The sequence below is a fragment of the Nilaparvata lugens genome, chromosome 11, assembly GCF_014356525.2.
Source record: "Nilaparvata lugens isolate BPH chromosome 11, ASM1435652v1, whole genome shotgun sequence".
NCBI lineage: Eukaryota > Metazoa > Arthropoda > Insecta > Hemiptera > Delphacidae > Nilaparvata > Nilaparvata lugens.
Genome location: NC_052514.1, coordinates 36,156,189 through 36,175,870, shown reverse-complemented (window position 1 = coordinate 36,175,870; position 19,682 = coordinate 36,156,189). Strand labels below are relative to the sequence as shown.

The following is a 19,682-nucleotide window of genomic DNA, read 5'->3' as shown; positions in this document are numbered from 1 at the left end:
TACGACATAAACTCCCTATACCATGGGATATCTACTTACGCTATAATTGTTACTCTATGATTCCAGGTACTCATTAATAGAATAGAAAGCTTCAGACTTCAGCAGTTTATTAACAGAAATACGAACGTTTTCAATGTTAACTGCTTAACATTATCTGGTAGTAAATTAAACATGCGAATTTGTAGGTACTTATGACTTTTAAGAGTTTACTTCTATAGTTCAAACATAGTGGGGTGGCAAAGATATAGTGAGGTCCACGTTATAATGGCAGTATTTGATTAGCGATGGTATTGCTATCCTTGTCTATAATTCAACAAAGCGAATAGCGCTATCTCTTTCTCGCTTTGCTCTGTTGCCAGATCGTCTTTGAACAATGTAAAATCAATGATTAATTAACAATATATTTCATCTCAATTATGAAAATACATTATGAAATATTATTGAAAAATATAATTTCTTGCCTAATAAAATATTGTTGTAACTGTGCTTTTGTAATCAACACTTTATTTATTAAAAGTTTACATTTATGAACAAGATAAAAATAAAATAAAACATCATCTTTGAACATCTCTGAACAAAACTTCAACTTATCTTTTATGCCCTGACAGTTTTTTTCCAGAACAATCAACTTGGCAACTGTGTTCACATCATAAGTATCCATGTAAGCCTACATCAATATAATTGATTATTAAACGAGAATGAATAGTTAATATTACATCAATAAACCTGTATCAGCTTCCGTCTGTAGAAGTAACAAGACAGATCGGTTACGTTTTTCTCTTATCTCTCTTCACTGTCATTATAACGTTGACCTGAAGGAAGAAGGTGGTGATAAAGGTAGATTCAAAGGTTTTATTTGATTACTTTACATAATTAGAATATCATGATAATGGAATGAAGATGATTGACTTATCAGATAAGATCCTCAATATGACTACTGTATCATTAATGGCCGGTCTCCGAGCTCGGGATTTAGCTAAGTTGTAGACTTTAAACAGCTGGAGTCAGAAAATTGGCTTTCCGAAACGGGGCGTAGTCATAGTCCTAGTTTAAATTGAATTTTGAAAAACTAGAAAATTGAACCCAAAATAAAGAGAAAATAGTGTGAAGTTTCAGCTGTTTTGAATTATTTAGGAGTGTTTCATTTCGTCAAGGAAAAGCGTTTCCAATTATAGAAATGAGAACAAAGATTAAGTTATCATATTTTTCAATATTAGTCAATTTTCTGACTCCAGCTGTTGAAAGTCTAGATCTTAGCTAAATCCCGAGCTCGGAAACCGGTCCTAATACTTTAGAATTATTGATTTTTGATTTATTGATATTTGAAGGCCATGCATTTTAAGAGTTATTTTAAATTATTGTTAAAATGATTCACATTTTTAATATTTTTGATGAGGCGATGAAATTTATCAATCACTGTATGCTCTTATTTGTAGCAATAAATTATGAATAAGGCTTTTATCAGTACTTGATGATCAAGAAAGCTTTATAAATTCCAAAAATGTGAAAGCCTGATGAGGAATTTTAAGTAATAAAAATATGTACTTACCATACCACTCAGCTTAAATGTCATTACCTTTCAGTAAATGAAACCTCATCACAAAGAAATTATCTTTATCCTATTCTTTATCTTCTAGTTCAAATTCTAATTCATTCCACTCAAAAAAATTTAATATAACAATAAAAACAAAATTTAAAGCTGTTGCAACTATGTACTCGTTGTTCATTGGCTGCAATGGATCCAGCCCACAAAATGGCGTCGTTATGACGTTTTCACATCAGCCAATGGGAAAGCATTATCAGAATAGGAGTGTACTGGAACAAAATGGTGGCTTGTTGATTGAAGCTGCTCTTGTAAATTGAAGTTGAAATCAAAATTATTCACCAATACAAGAGGAAAAGATTTTCATTATTAGATTTCTTGTTCTATTTATTTATTTTGCGTGGAAATATGAAACATTCGATTCAATTTGGTAGCTTCGTAGCTATAGTAAGGTCCACGTTAAGGTGCGTACAGATATACGCGCCGCGAACATTAGCAATTCACTTTTAATCAGCTGATTATATCTGTATTTTTACAGAAACGGTAAGATACAGATATGAAAAGCTTGGCATCAGCTGATTAAAAGTGAACTGCTCATGTTCGCGGCGCGTAAATCTGTACACACCTTTATAATGGCAGTGTTTGATTAGCAATGGTATTGCTATCCTTGTCTATCATTCAAGAAAGCGGATAGCGCTATCTCTTTCTCGCTTTGCTCTGTTGCCAGATCGTCTTTTAACAATGTAGAATAAACAAAATATTTCATCTTAATTATGAAAATTCATTATGAAATTATTGAGAAATATAATTTCTTGCTTAATAAAATATAAAAATATAATTGATAATTTTAAACGAGAATGGACAATTAATATCACATTAATAAACCTGTATCAGCTACCATCAAGAAGGCATTGACAAGACAGTGAGGATCGGAGACGTTGTTCTCCTATCTCTCTCCACTGCCATTATAACGTGGACCTCACTATAGCGATATTATTCTTATGAATGTATCCATCTATGAGTTCAACAATTTGATTGGTTGACGGGGATCAGGTTGAGGGACTCGAAAAAACACAGATCAGACTCAAGATACTCAGTTACTTGGAATAAGTCAACTGAGAGACTCAGTGCCGGTTGCACAAAAGCCGGTAAAATTTAAACATGTTCAATTCCACGAGAACCAATCAGAGAAGCCACCTTTTCTGATTGGTTCTCGTAAAGTTGATCACAGTTAAAATTTAACCACCTTTTTTGCAACCGAGCCTAGAAGTTCTTCAGCTGTATGTCTTCCTATTTCCAGCTTCAGATGTATTTTGTAATTGAGGAGTAAGCAACACTCATAGAGCTCAGATCAGGAAACTCCCTGTGTTAGCTCTGAGGAAATTGAAGTACAACTTTTTGAGTAGATTTGTGCAGGGTGAAATTTTAGCGAATCATCACAACAGACAGTAAAATACTAATGAAAATCTCATCTTGAGGAATAAGCAATGGAACCAGGACAACACATCTTGAGAAAATTTGGGGGAGTTCGGGGAACCATCACAGGGAAACTCTGGGAAATTCAGGGGACTGCCACAAACAAATTGTTGTAACAGCTTCCGACCTTCGTGAAACAGAATCCGACGCCTGGGCAGCCACAGATCCTCGAAGTCCGGGAAGAGGAAGTCGTCGAACACTCCCTTCAGAGGTTGCTTCGACTTGGCTTGATCGAGATCCTCGTCAGCGTCCACTGATTTGCTCCTGGGAGCTGGGCGGGGTCTCAACCAACGACGTAGCAGACCTATATTATTTTTTCATTCATCCTATTATCCATTTATATTCATTACAATTAAGTGCAATTACTTTTTATGAGTATTAATCGGGAACAAGTGTCACTCAAGAGCCCTTAATACCTCAATATTTCATTTATTCATAGACCATAAATACAATGCGGACAAAAACAACAGGCATTCGCCCAAAACTGCTTTAAACCTTAATTAGGAATACACAGTCTAGATGTTATGTAATATAATTATAATAATATTCTTTATTTTTTATTCATTCATAAAATAAGTACATCATTGAAATGATAGAAGGAGGAAAAATAAGGTCACCTTGTGCTATTCCTTTTCCAAATGTAGATAAGGTTACACATAGTCCAAAATAGTTTCTTGTAGTTCTTCACTTCACAAAATTAAAAGAATATAATACCTTGAAACCTTTCACTCCACCATATTGTCTTTTTGAAATTTGAACTAAAATTATTTATTCTCCGAAAAGATAAAACACATAACAATCATTACTTATGAAAGCAAATGAAATATGTGCTTGATTTCACGGTTCGACTAGAATTTCAGTCACTCAAGTGGCCTTGATAATATTTTTACTGAACTGCTGTGGTATAATCAAGTATTATCGGAGTGTTTATGGTGTGGGACTTCAACAAACTCTTGTACCTATTCTACTGTTTTGAATGCTAGAGTAGCGTCCGAAAATTTTGGGTCTATGGATTGAAACAAAATTCTCAAATCTCAAGTGTCAAGTTTTTAGCCCAAAAATTTCTAGTTTCATTCAAAATTTAGACTTTTTGAAATATTATTAAGTTACTGTTCTAGATTTTTTGATTTTAGACCCTGATAGTATCTATTTGATTCAAAATTTGCTCGTTTATCTGAGTATTGAAGAGCGTGAATTGTATTTTGAAAAGTGAAAGTGACATAACCAACATTTTGATTTGGACAGTATAGTATAAATTGGAAATGGGACAGTTTTGGGCATGATCCTGTTGTGCCTTTCCTCATGTTAAGTATTTGTACACAATGTGATAAATAAATGAATAATTCAGTAGACATGAGAATTAACTAATGCAGGATTGCTCACAAATAGCCAATAAATGTGAGAGACCTCGTGATCAATAAGACCTGATACAAAATATCTCATCCATACATTATACTTTCTGTTATCAACTTTGTCAATAGTACTTTAGGGTTCCAGAACTTTCTACAAATAGACTGCTAGTCATTGATATATTTCTGGTGATTTCAGTAATCGATTGATATAAACACGTTAATACTCTCAAATTAACCTTACAGTTGTGTTTTCACTCTCAAATTAGTTAAGTGACTTGAGGAATTTGCTTTTGGAACAATTTGAATTTTGTTTCGATGAAGTTACATTATTTTTAGTTTAGTAGAGACTTTTGCTATTTCTGAGAGGATGAAAATAATATATTTATTGAATTCATCAGACTTTTAGATTTACATTTAGTTGGAGTGTAATATGCATAAGTCAAACTCTGAGATTGAGAAAACATTTTCCCATCTATAACTCCAATATTATAAGAGAAAACTATCGAAACAGTTATCTTCAAAAAGCGATAATTTGTTTCATACTGAGATATGTAGGACTCTCGAGTTGTTCACGGAGAGGAAGGAAGTCTTTGTTTTCAAATTATTGTCAACATAACTAAATCTCCAAATCTTTGATGAATCATGCTAGTTTCCAAGGATATTTGTCTCTTGAAATGTTCGTGACAGCACAATTTTTCTCATAAAATTTTCGTCATCATCATGCCAGCCATATTCTATCAACACATTTCAAATTGTATTTGCTTTCGGGGTAAGGTTCATGCTTAGTTTCAGGATAACACATTTTGCCTCTTAAAATTGATGATGCAATATTGATGGAAGACAGTTTCATTGTTCTAGAGATTTTTGACTTTTATCGCGATCTTCATAGATTTATTGATATATGAATGATACTTACAAGTTTACTTCCAGACCTCAGTGTTCCATTCGACTTCTTCCTCCAAAGGAGAGGTTGTTCCATAGATTCTTTTTTGAGGATACTCCAGGTGATTTCCATTATAAGACTTTGAACACAACTGAAGATCGCTGAAAGATTTGATGTTTCGAAATACGATGCTTCTTCACAAGCTGAATCTGTGTTGATGAATTGAACTACAGTAACGTAGACTACGCCTTAAAAACGTATTTCTCTTTCTTCTTTGAGAACTTGAGTATTCTGGAATTCTGAAATTATGGAATACCAGTCCTCAAAATAGACCTAAGGATATGGAGAATCGATTTCGACTATAATTATTGTAAGGCTGCTTTATTTGTTGTTCCTGAGTTTTATTTTATGTTGATCTTGAGCTTGTTCTTTGTTGTTCTTCTAATAGTTAAAGGAGATATGTTCATAGTATATAATACCATAATTTTCTTTCATGATTGTATGAATGGATAGAAGACTGAATTACATATTGGAGAAATAACATATACAATAAAAACCAACATCTTGATGAGTTTCTGCAAAAGGTGAAGTTGAAGAAAGCCCACCAAAAACGGGAGTTTTTGATTAACATAGTTCAAACTAAACATAGTTAATAGATTAGCATAGTTCAAACTATTATCATAGTTTTAAGTGAAAAGGAGTCTATGCTCAATATGTTTTAGAAATTTTGTAGTATTGTGATGCATCGTTGAACGATTTACAAAGAAAACTTCCAGTTATAAAGTATGATTTTCTTTGTGTAGTGGTATCTCTTATCTCTAGTGGAAGAGAATTGCTTACAGCAGAAATAGCAAAAAATCCTATTGAACTATGTTTATTCCCTTTTCAGTTTCATTTTGTTCTATTCAATTGATTCTCCATTCAACGATTTATCATTTCCGTTATGCATCTATAATACAAAGTTTACGAAAATCGTGACGTACTGTATTTTACTTCTCTACTATTCTAATAGAGAAAAATTGTACCTTCCAATTGCAATTTGAATGTTATAGTTAACCATTCTGCTTGTAAACAATTGATTGATAATAAATTTGAATTTAAAGACGGCTGGTTCTTACTTAATGACTTGAGCTTCATTGCTCTCTTGATCGTTTAAATAAGGAACTCAAGTGTTCTTAGCTGAATGAATGAACTATGTTTCTAGCTTTAATATGATAATTAATGACTTATAATCAATAATTGAACCAAAACCAATTGAACTGTCCCTTTTCAAAAATAATTCTCCACAGTTCTCCATCACTCTATTAAGGTGTGTACCAAATTTACTCATTAATAACTATATTGTCTTAGTAAACCAAAATCAATCTAAAATTATTTTTCATTTTTCAAACTCTTCTTTTGTCCATTACTTTTTTAAGGTGTGCAATAATTTACTCATTAACTATAACTATTGTTATATTTATTTCATTAACTATTAATTATTGTCTCAAAAAACCAAAATCAATAGAATTCTTCCTTTCTCCAAATAATATTTCCTTTTTGTCCAAACTCTTTTGAGCTGATTGCTGACTCCTCCTCAACTTACACCAAACCTGTTTCTTCATAGTTTTCTGGTATCCATCCTGGCGTGGGAGGTATAGGGTTATATTAGTAGGGTAGTCAGACACATCATTATATAAAATATTATAAGCCAGCCATTCCATAGCATTGCGCGGCGACATAAAGCCCTGTTTTCCAAATGATTATCATTGGCTCTTATGGGCGTGTTCACACGTTGGCAGACTGCTCTTGTGTGAAAGCTCTCATAAGAACTAATGGTATTGTTTTCATTGGCAGTCTGTGAACACTTTCATAAGAATCAATGGTGTTCTTTCCATTTGCAGACTGCTTATGTATGAACACTCTCATAAGAGCTAATAGTACTTTCTCCATTTGCAGACTACAAATGTGTGTGAATACTCTCATAACAACCAATGTTATTCAATTTCATTGGCAGACTACAAAATGTGTGAAAACGTCCATAAGAACCAATGATATACATTGGAAAGCAGGGCTTAAAAGGTTGAAATTAATCAGCCTGAGGATGAACAGTTTTACAGTGAAAAATCACAATGGACAGTAATTAAATGTGAATTGTAAGCTAAGCGCACACTAGGCTATATACATTCGACCAGTGCGGCCACAACAATATTACACTGGGCTCGATTTTACCAAGACCTGTTCACACTCAACCAGAATTTATCCTGTCTTTTTCAACAGAGACATTCAGTTTTCTTGGGTTTTTGTTTTTTGAATGGAAATCATTCTATTTAACAAGGATTACCCTACGTTCACCTAGGAGTGTTTCAATATTATTTCTCAAATGTTTTCACCAAATATTGATGATGCATGTTGAGATGCATGATGCATGATGCATGTGCATCATATGCTTGTGCATCATATGCATGATGCAACAAGATGCATGATGCATGATGCATGATGCATGATGCATCACCAAATAGAAGGATGATACATGCTGATCGGGACCTAAAAAAGTTTGGAACTGGATGGAGTATGTTAGAAAACTGAATGTTCAATCAGATTAATAAGAGTTCCCAATAGATTTTCTAAACAATCCTTGAAATGTATGATGTTGAGAGACACTATTAGTGGACTAGAAAGAATAGTTGCTGATATTTTATGTAAAGTGAGAGTCAAGTAGAGAAGTATTGGAGTTTTTGTTGAAGCTATGTTACAATCACACTAGTTTGAATTTTATGAATGTTCTTATTCTTTTTTTTTCTAATTGCCAATAAGAAAACTATAACAATTTGTGTTGTATAACAACTCTGTAGATATATGATGAAGTATGGCAAGTCAATTTGAAGAGTTTAAATGCCCCTGATATCAAATTAGCTCTCTCAAATTAATGATATAATGATATTAAAATTCTGAAGCCAGAATATTCCCATCTCGGGAAGGTTTTGATGAGTTGATTTCAGTTATTGTGAGAAATTATGTTTCCAGTGCTGGAATGATTCTCTAATTCAGAAATAATAGCCCAATTGACATCCTCCACACACATAACCGAATAAATAAATGACTAATGAATGAGTCTTTTAATCGTCAAGTATTCGATCAGCTCCCTGGGATCACAGATTAAGAAATAGGATCTCTTAAGGCATATCTCTAATAGGCATCTTCCACACACTTAACCGAATGAATAAATGACTAATGAATGAGTCTTTTAATCGTCAAGTATTCGATCAGCTCCCTGGGATCACAGATTAAGAAATAGGATAAATGATTGAAACATCATGGAAAACTTTGTTATAGCGCTGGGGAAAAGTGCAATGGATGAGAAGAATAAAATTGACAACTAGAGAATATAATATTAGAACTAAGCCCTGCTTCCAATGAAGTTCAGCTCCACTAGTAGAAAGAGAATACTATTGTTTCTTATGAGAGTGTTCACAGGTTTGAAATCTTCCGATGTGTGACAACTCTCATAAGAACCAATAGCAATCTATGAGATCGTTGACAGATTGCCAGACCGTAAACGTGTGAACACTCCCATAAGAACAAACACTGTTCTCTTTCTGCCCAGTGGAACAGAAAATCATTGGAGAGTAACAAATCAGATAAAGTGTGAATCAGGCCTTTAAATTTCGATATTAATTAGATAGTAATGCATGGGATGGCTCAGCTATTTACAACAATTTTAACAACGGTCAATACAATTTTCTTGTTTTTCCACCAATATTTGCTGAATTTTTATACTTAAATTTACTTTAAACTGTCAGAATCGGCTGGGTGTGAAGCAATGATGGAAAATTTGAAAGTTTCAACTTTGGAGCTCCAATTGGATTTGAATATGAAACAAGAAGATATTAATTTTCTACTGAGTTCTGTAAAACTTTCTTGATTGATCATGTCATTCCCATTCAATACAGCTCTTTGGTTCAGTTGCACAAAAGCCGGTTGAATTTTAATCGTGATCAATTTCACAAGAATCAATCAGAGAAGGCGCTCTTGAAAAGACGGCTTTCTCTGATTGGTTCTCGTGGGATTAATCACGATTAAAATTCAACCGGCTTTTGTGCAACCGATACTAATTTGATTTTTTAGGGGAGCAAGTAGATACTAAATTTTGTTACTGAGTTCTGTTAACTTTCTTATTTTCAATACAGTTATACAGTTTAGGTTTGATTCAATTTGATAAATTTTAATTTCTTTCTTATTTTTGAAAAAGTGGTCAATTTTATTCAAGTTCATTTATTTTGGATATAAATCAAACACAAACGATCAGTCTGTGGCGTTGTTAAGGGGGTCTGGAGTTAAAAGCAGTATGAGAACATGATAAAAACAGAACTCCACCAAACCCAACAAATTTTTAAATTAAGATTCAAATCAAAGTCATCACTGTAGTATGCAAGCAACTTTGTATTGACCGTTATCAAATCGTTTTTGTTCGTTTTTATATAAAAATGTGCTGGTTAGAGATATTAGTACATAATCATTGTTATGAACACGTCTTAAAATTTTCAAAATATTTATTATACAATAAAAAAACGAGTGTTGCCAAACATTTAACAGTAATAATAAATTATCGATTATATAAAATAAGAGTAAATTATAAATTATGCTATGAACATCAATTTGATGAGTGAAACCAATGGGATGAATTTACAGCTGTATAGTTTTATCAACAACGACAACAAAAACTAGAATATTAATTAGAGAATAACAATTAAGGATTGAGTACAATTAATTGTTTACTTTGAATTACTTCATGGGACAATGAACTGTCAGAATTATACAAAACTAGAAACTTGTTCTGAAAATTTCAAGTAGATAGACGTGGCTTAAGTTGTGATGAATGATTATAATATTTAATAGAAAGCTTAATATGCTTCTATTAAATACTGGAGAAAATCTCCCCCTCTCTGTAAAGATCGTTAGATCAATTACAACAGTTGAACTTCCAAGATAATGATGAAAAACTGCATTTTTGTTGATCATATTTCAGTAGAATGCAGTTGAGAATTTTGTTTTCGGACGACGGAACGAAAAAATTTGATAAACGCTTTTTCTCCACATTTCTCTCTTGACTCAGGTCTTATAGTCGGACCAGTTACTTTACAGTTACTTTACACTACTTTACAGCTCTTTACAGCTACTTCACAGTACTTTACAGTAGGCCTACCTTCTTGTTTGCTATTGAATTTTTGAAACTTTTCAAAGTTACAGTGTAGTTGAAGTGTTAACATGTTGTTTTTTCAGTATTCCTTGCAGTTTTATATCAGGTCATCATTTTGATATTCCTCTACATTGTAATTCACATTAAATCTACAGTTATTTCGTTGGAACGCAAGATCTGTCCAAGTATCTAAGTCGAAATAAAATTCAACTCAAAGGATTGGATTGTAGTTTCAATTTATTGTTCAGTAGAAGGTGGTCACTAATGAGTATTGATGTTCATTTTGTTGATTATCCTCAAATTCCTATGTAGTAGGCTAGTTGAAGAAGTCTATTTTTATGTTGAATAGTAAACGGTGAAATTGCTTGATACGATTAGATTGTTTAGCAATATCTTCGATATTGTAGTGGGTGGATTTGAGTGTTTTATTTAACTTTTATTTGTTCAAAAGTTTGAAAACTTTCAGTGTTTTTTTAGTTTTCCAGTGACCGCTAATTTCCGGAGTCAAGAGAGAAATGCGTGCATAGCGAGCGCATCCAGGGTGCGCAATGATCTACTGCGCATCAGGTTTTCAGAACGTACCGTGTGGAGGGTAGCGTTCGGTTGATGAGTAGTGGTGAGGGTAGATGTTCCTTGGTGAAATACCGTAGATGTCCCTCGAGATGGGCAGGTACCTGAAGACAAAAAGAATAGATAAGTAAATAAAATGATTTCTGAATCCCCTGAGTGTGAACTTAACAAAATAGCTTGACAAGCATAACTCCTCGAGAGACTCAGAAAGGACTTACATTTCAAAAAATTTGGAAAAACAATGTTTGAGTGGGGAATTTTCCTGCAAATGATTATGTAAAAATCATATAATATATTTGTTGAAAATAAAACTCATTTAATTTGTTAGAGAAAGTCTTCCTTTGAAAAAAAAAACTGTTTTGTGGTGATAGATAGTATAGTATCCACGTTGCAGCTGTGAGTATCGATTTTCCCTGACAAATCCTTCTCCTATCAATGCCAAATAAACTCATGAATAAGACGAAGGAGGAAAGGATACAATACCTGATAAGAAACCGGGGTAAAGAATTTTGTTAAAATCACCTTCACTCTTTTGTCCACAGCGTGCAGATTTAGCGGTGCATTTTCTTAAAAAGTCATATTTTTAAAATAAATGAATGAATGACATACGAGAGATGCGATTATCGTCGGCATGAATGACGGAGAATTGTATTTATGAATGGAAGAATAGTGATTTGTACTATGAATGAATGAATGGTAATTTGTATTTATGAATGGATGAATGGTGATTTGTATTTATGAATGGATGGATGGTGATTTGTATTTATGAATGAATGAATTAATGGTGATTTGTATTATGAATGAATGAATGGTGATTTGTATTATGAATGAATGAATGGTAATTTGTATTCATGAATGAATGAATTGTGATTTGTATTTATGAATGAACTGGACGTCAAGCTCGCTTCGCTCGCCATATCCGTCTAGCCAGGGGGCCCCGCCCCTTGGACCCCCGACTGGATCGTCCAAAAATGAGATCAGCAGGCTCGCTTCGCTCGCCTGCATTTTTCATTTGAGCATGCTTCATTCCATCAGAAAGTCAAAGTACTGAGAAAACGCAAAAAAGCTGAGAAAAACGTTGGAAAAACGCTGATTTTGGGCGTTTGATGAAATATTACAGTCACCTTATCACAACATTTTTTGACCCCAGCTAAACCTTAGTACCAAATTTGAACATTTTCTGTCCATTACTTGATGAAAGAACTGAGAAAACGCAAAAAACAGCTAATTTTGGGTGTATCTTTGGCGTTATTTCAAATTCCTTCTAATACAACATTATTACACCCCAGCTGAGCTTCTGTAGTGAATTTGAACATTTTCTGTTCATTTGTTCTCGATAAATCTGAGAAAAGGCAAAAAACCCTGGAAAAACGCTAATTTAGGGCGTATCTTTGACGTTATTGCAAATTCCTTCTAAATTATTGCAAATACACAACATTATCACACCCTAGCTGAGCTTCTGTAGTAAATTTGAACATTTTCTGTTCACTTGTTCTCGATGAAGCTGAGAAAACGCTAAAAAAACGCTGGAGAAACGCAGATTTTGGGCGTATCTTTTGAAATTTTTCCAAATCCGTTCTTAGTGCGCCTCTAAAGGGCCAACTTGACATACCTACCAAATTTGAACGTTTTTGGTCTGGTAGATTTTTAGTTCTTCGAGTGAGTGAGTCAGTCAGTGAGTGAGTGCCATTTTGCTTTTATATATAGAGATGAATGAATGGTGATTTGTATTTATGAATGATTGGTGGTGATTTGTATTGGCTTTACCTGTATCCTGGAACTGAGATGCGGTCTCCGGCATGAATGGGATCATCGTAGATTGACTTGTGGCTGGGCCAGGTGGGGAAGTCGGTGGAGAGGAGAGGGCGGAACACACCCCTTGTCGGGTAGCGAGAGTAGTGCGTCTGCTCAGGTGCACGCATGTCGTCTGTGCCTAGAGATACACACAAAACATACAGTTTAATCATTAAAATTGTTTATAAAATGTTTTGGTGAATGAGCAAAAACGAGAGTGAGGATGTTACAGAATGTGAGGGAAACAAGGATAAAACGTTCAGCTAATGATAGTCTGTGCAAGCATGTTTTATTTATTCATTTATTTATCAGAGCAAACAAAACATACAGTTTAATCATTAAAATTGTTTATAAAATGTGTTGGTGAATGAGCAAAAACGAGAGTGAAGATGTTACAGAATGTGAGGGAAACAAGGATAGAACGTTCAGCTAATTATAGTATGTGCAAGCATATTTTATTTATTCATTTATTTATCAGAGCAAACAATACAATAGTCGGAAAAGAAAAAACAGGCTGTTACCCAAAACTTCTCCAATTTCCTAATTTTATCTTAAATTGACCAAATATTATGTTTAAATTCATTCACCAAATCATCAAATAATGTGCCTAAGACAGAGACAGAAAGCTGGTGAATTGAAACGTACTAGTTGTCAGACAAGTTCAATAACAAACAATTATTTCAACAATACTCTAGAATGAAATTGCAACAATTTCAATAATTCAAAACATTGGACGGGGAATAATGAAGTAGATTTTGATGTTGATGATGAGAAAGGAAGAAAATATGAGGAGCAAGAACAAGAAGGAGAAATTAGTGGAAATTAGAAATTAGAAGAACAAAAAAGGAAAGGATGTTAGGGAAATAGAAAGATGAAGGAGTAGAAATATACAGTTAGATATTACCTCTACAGGAGTAGGGGAAGGAATCATTAGAAGAATAGATGAAACTAAGAATATCAAGAATTATCATCATTGTCATGGATTAGGCTTTTGAAGCCTGTTCTGGCGTCCATCTCTTCCTCGGTCTACCAATACTTCTTCTGCCTATTGGCTTGTGGAGTAGGGCATTCAATGGGAAACGGTCTTCATGCATTCTAAGGACATGATCTGACCACTTATTTCTATATGTTTTTATGAAACTCAACACTGGTTGGACATCACATTCTCTTCTTATATTTTCATTCCGAATCCAATCCTATCTTGTGCATCCTTTGACTTGTCAAAGAAATCAAGGAAATGATAATTATTATTAGATTAATTTAATGGGATGAATTGAGTAACAGCTGTGTACAGTCAGTGGCAAAATGGAGAGACTTGGCCTCGTTTTCTCCTATCTTTCTTCACTGCCATTATAACGTGAACCTCACTATAGGCCTCATTTTCAGAAAGGCCTTCTCTGATTGGTTCTCGTGTTGACGGTTCTCGTAATCATGGTTAAAATTTAATCGGCTTTTGTGCAACCGGGCCTTAGTCTGTTAAATTTAATCTGTTGAATTTAATAAGTTAAATTTAAGTTGTCTACTTGATCTGTTTAATTAACCTGTATTGATTTGTTCCACCGTGCAAATGGGGTCCAGTACATTGAAGCTCATTCGAACTTTTCTCAACATGTGGAGGGGGCATGAATGAAGGAGAATTGAATCTATTATGAATGAATGAATTGGTGATTTGTATTGGCTTTACCTGTATCCTGGAACTGAGATGCGGTCTCCGGCATGAATGAAGAAGAATTGTATTTATGAATGAATGAATGAATGGTGACTTGTATTGGCTTTACCTGTATCCTGGAACTGAGATGCAGTTCCGGCATGAATGACGAGAATATTGTATTTATGAATGAATGAAGGAGAATTGCATTTATGAATGAATGAAGAAGAATTGTATTTATGAATGAATGAATGGTGATTTGTATTTATGAATGAATGAATGAGAATTGTATTTATGAATGAATGAATGGTGGTGTGGTGATTGTATTGGCTTTACCTGTATCCTGGAACTGAGATGCGGTCTCCGGCATGAATGGGATCATCGTAGATGGACTTGTGGCTGGGCCAGGTGGGGAAGTCGGTGGAGAGGAGAGGGCGGAACACACCCCTTGTCGGGTAGCGAGAGTAGTGCGTCTGCTCAGGTGCACGCATGTCGTCTGTGCCTAGAGATACACACAAAACATACAGTTTAATCATTAAAATTGTATATAGAATGTGTTGGTGAAAGAGAATAAAAATGCAACAGAATGTGAGGGAAACAAGGACAGAACGGGCAGCTGATGCTGTAAAGGTGCGTACAGATATACGCGCCGCGAACATCAGCAATTCACTTTTAATCAGCTGGTGCCAAGCTTTTTATATCTGTATCTTACCGTTTCTGTAAAAATACAGATATAATCAGCTGTTTAAAAGTGAATTGCTCATGTTCGTGGCGCGTATATCTGTACGCACCTTTAGGTGTACGCGGATGTTGTCTGTGCCTAAAGCTAGATTTACACTATGTAGCAGAGATAGCAGAGTTACATGAAGCTCAGCTACAAGTTCAAAAAGTGACACTGGAGATCTGCTATATAGCCCGGCTATATTGGCAGTTTTAAGCCTATTTTCTCTAACCTAACTTAATCCTTTTTGATTCTATTAGATTGAACGGAACTTGACAAACACATATGTTCATCATGTGTTTGATAAGTTATGTTCAATCTAATAGAATCTATAAGGATTAAGTTATTAACCCTACAGAGACACACTTAATTTATGCTAACACAGTAGACACACTGGGGTGTTGAACACCACAATTTAATTTTGAATTTTTCTTTGAAAAATATGAAAAACAAGTACTTGGACCATACTTCATCATTTCTCAATCATTTTTGTTCCAAGTGCATACAGAAATCGAAAGTAAAGCGCCGCTTATCAATATTTATACTAATTTTAGAAGTACGTATGTTCCGCCTAAGTGTTGGAGCTCCTAATCTGGTTTGAAGGAATGGCTTGATCATTGCCAATGACAACTTCATCAAAAACTCACGTCTCTTCATTTTATTGGTTTGAATCTCGAGTTGTAGAGAATCATAGCATTCATTCCAATCTGATCCATCATCCCATAACACATTCGTAGAGACAATACAAGTAAATCTTTGTAATAAAAGTGTTTGATAAAAGTCCTACGTAAAAGACACTCTGGGGTGTTAGACACCTCAAACGAAGAACAAGATGAGCTGGTGACCTTGTAGAATGCTATTACTGACTGGAAGTGGTGGAGAGTAGTTGACAATACTACAAACCTAATTTAGACTGGGCATAAATTCCCATCTGTTTGATATTGTCAACTGGAGAACCGAAAAAAAATCCCTGGGGTGTGTGTCTCCTTAGGGTTAACATTTTTTTATAACTTTGGTGTAAACGCAGTTTAAAACAGCCCAGAGCTACAAAGTTTACAATCAACTCCAATAATTGATTTCATATTAGTTGAGATACTGTGTTCCGAACACACTTGAGATCACAGTGTCTCGGTAACTAAAACAAAGTTATTATGAAGTCTACAGATTGAAATTACTAAGATATTGCATTTATTTATTCAATTTGGATTTTCGTTCAATAATAATTATTATGAAGTGTTTCGTTATGAAAACCAACATCAATTCCAATAATTCAGCAATACAATTACCTTCATTCTCTGTTATTGAAGAGTTAGAACTCATTAGAGGCTCTTAATTTCAATTCAAGTGGATAGCATAACCTATAATTTTTATTCATTCATAACTCTACCTTCATTGTATTATCATTCATCCCATCATCATCACCTAGGCTTAAAATACTTCTAGAAAGTCGCCTTTGTAAAATAATAAATAATTAAATATAATTAAAGCCCATTTATTCTACTTATAATTAACTTAATTGAACAAACTTAAGCTCTTTCAACTCGAATATTTAACTTGAAAAAGCCTGATCCAGTCAATTTTAGTTATATATCTCTCAATATCAACCTTTCATTTGCGGGTTGGAATGTGTGGCAGGTTGAAAATAGCTTCAAGGGTGCCGTTCCAATTACTTGGGAATAAAAATGGCGTACATAACTCACAAGCCTAATGTCAGTGTTATAGCTCACATTATATAGATATAGACACTGCTCAGGTGATCTATAAATACACACTCAGCAGAATTACTTTGGCAAGCAATGCTCATTCTTCAAAGATACTCTTCTTTCTTTTTCAAACTTAATTCTCTCTTTATCTCTCCCACACCTCTAAGTTTCTTCATTTATTCTTTTCTACCTCTCTCTCTTTATAATTTCCCCTATTTGTTGGCTTTTTCTCACGTCGTCAAAAATGTTCAATTCTTCCAAAAAATGCACGAGCTTCATTTTATTTTTCCCTTCATATTTTTTTTCCTCCTACAATTTCAAGTCTTCCGTTTCTTCCATTCTATCTTTATTACTCTCGATTGATTGATACAATAAGTAGATAATCAAAATTATAGGGAGAGAAAAAATAAGGTAACCTTGTGCTATTCTTCTCCCAAATTTAGATAAGGTTGCACATAGTCCGAAATAGGTTGAGTCTTGTAGTTGTTCACTTCACAAAATTTTCAGTCCTTGATTATTTTGACAAAGTAGAGTCCGAATTAAGTTGTCTTGTAGTTGTTCACTTCACGAAATTTTCAGTCCTTAACTATTTTGACAAAGTAGTTTTTTAAATTTAGATGCTTCAAAACTAAACATGAAAGAAATATTCCATATTATTATAACTAAAATAGGCAATATAAACATATTAAAGAAATAATTCTGGAGGACCAAAAAACAAACTTGATATGCTTAGGGCCGGTTTCCGAGTTCGGGATTTAGCAAAGCTCTAGACTTTAAACATCTGGAGTCAGAAAATTGGCTTTCCGAAACGGGGCGCAGTCGAAGTCCACGTTTGAATTAAATTTCGAAATACTAGAGAATTCAACAAAAAATAAAATAAAGAGAAAATTGTGTGAAGTTTCAGCTATTTTCAATTATTCAGGAATGTTTCATTTCGTCAAGGAAAAATGTTTCCATCATAGAAATGAGGAAATGAAGATTATCATAAAAACTGGGACTACGCCCCGTTTCGGAAAGCCAATTTTCTGACTGCAGCTGTTTAAAGTCTAGAACTTAGCTGAATCCCGAGCTCGGAAATCGGCCCTTAGTGATTAATTATTTTAAACTTGATAATCTCAATTTTACCTATTCTTCTCATGATTCTTTCCCCTTCTCCTTCAGAGGTAATATCCAACTGTATATTTCTACTTCTTCATCTTTCTATTTTCCTAACATTCTTTCCTTTAAGAAGCTATTTTTCTGGAAGCTAACTAGCATTGATAGAGAATCAGAGCCTGCTTGGAGTCTCTATGCTAAGATTTCCAATGTCTTCGACCCGTCGATAATCACGGTTAAAATTTAACCTGTTTTTGTACTACCGGGCCTCTATGTTTTAAAACAATCTTTCATTACAAGATTTGTATTTATTTATATTTTTCACAAAGAAGCACTGATTGGGGGAGAAAAACTAAGGATACTCCTTGTACTATTTCTCTCCTAAATTTAGATAACATTTTAAAAGACCAAAATAGGGTTTTGATTATAAATAGATTTGTATTTATTTATTCATTTATATTTTTCACAAAGAAGCACTGATTGGGGAAAAAACTAAGGATACTCCTTGTACTATTTCTCTCCTAAATTTAGATAACATTTTAAAAGTCAAAAATAGGGTTATGATTTCACTTTACTAAAATTTAGTCCATTTTCACACAAAAACAACGAAAACTAAGATTTTCAAATTTTGACTGATGAAAGCAGAATAAAAAACAAAAATATCACACTCAAATCACCATTAATTGGAAAATTTTTGAGTAATTTGACAAAATTTAGAGCCAGAAAAACCACAACTCACTATTCAGAACAGCTGATTAGCACAGCAGTATATTTCTACTCCTTTATCTTTCCATTTCCCTAACATTTTTCCTTAAGGATGCTATTTTTCTGGGAGCTAATGTCTTGAGGAAATGTGACCCTGCTTCTGAATGTTTATGTTACAATGTTCAATGTCTTTGACCCCATACAGTAACAAAATAGCTCAAAATGGTGTTGAGGTGGGCAGAAAATTTTGAATTTATAATTTTCTTTTTGAAAATGTTAAGCTATTTTTCTGGGAGCTAGTGTCTTGAGGAAATGTGACCCTGCTTCTGAATCTTTCTCTTATAATGTTCTACGTCTTTGACAACATACAGTACCAAAATAACTCGAAATGGTGTTGAGGTGGGTAGAAATTTTTGAATTTATAATTTATTTTTTTTGAAGATGTTCAACTCACCCTTGAGTGCCCGCACATAGCTTTGCCAAAACCTGGCTTTGCGCTGGATCGGTTCGTTCCGCCCAATTATGTCCAGATGATTTTTCAGCAACATTTTTTCGCTTTTCTTGTCGTTCGAACTATCAGCCTCGTCTATCTGTCGCACAAAAAAACACAAAAACAACATTATTACAAGCATAAACTAGGAAATTTTGGCTAATTCTAAAGAAATACATGCAAATTAATTGACAGATGGAAATAAATTGGGCTGACAAATAATTGTTGTATAGTAGCGCTCATCGAATTTCCATCTAGCTGTCTACCCTGTTGCCAATAATTGCAGTAGCAGAAGTCTCCGGGGTGATTTACAGCATTTGATTGGAATTTCGTTTAATAACTAGTAGTTCTGTGAACAGTAGACCTCGCGCTCAGTAAGTTACATTGACCTGTTGTTATGTTTTCTCAAAAATTAATAAATAATTTATCAATTTAAAATGTCTGGGAAAAATCCTAAATAAATATAGAGCTTTCAGTCCTATCGTACCGTGACGTGTCGTCCCGGAATGTGAGTGTGAGCGCT

General features: G+C 34.0%; 1 protein-coding gene across 17 annotated transcripts in view; it reads right to left on the bottom strand.

Annotated features, from left to right (window-relative positions):
* Positions 1-19,304, bottom strand: part of LOC111049206 — a 37,105-nt gene extending 17,801 nt beyond the window's left edge. For 7 of the 17 annotated variants that reach the window (XM_039438336.1, XM_039438343.1, XM_039438335.1 and 4 more), the window contains exons 1-3: positions 19,124-19,304; positions 14,782-14,947; positions 11,016-11,107 (exon numbers count right to left, since the gene is read on the bottom strand). In XM_039438336.1, the coding sequence (XP_039294270.1) occupies positions 11,016-11,107; positions 14,782-14,947; positions 19,124-19,301 (436 nt within the window). In that variant the 5' untranslated portion in view covers positions 19,302-19,304. Of the gene's footprint in view, positions 1-3,146; positions 3,324-11,015; positions 11,108-12,770; positions 12,946-14,781; positions 14,948-19,123 lie in introns of those variants that run through there. The other 10 variants (XM_039438329.1, XM_039438332.1, XM_039438331.1 and 7 more) reach the window with 3 other exon arrangements.
* Positions 19,305-19,682: the final 378 nt, after the last annotated feature.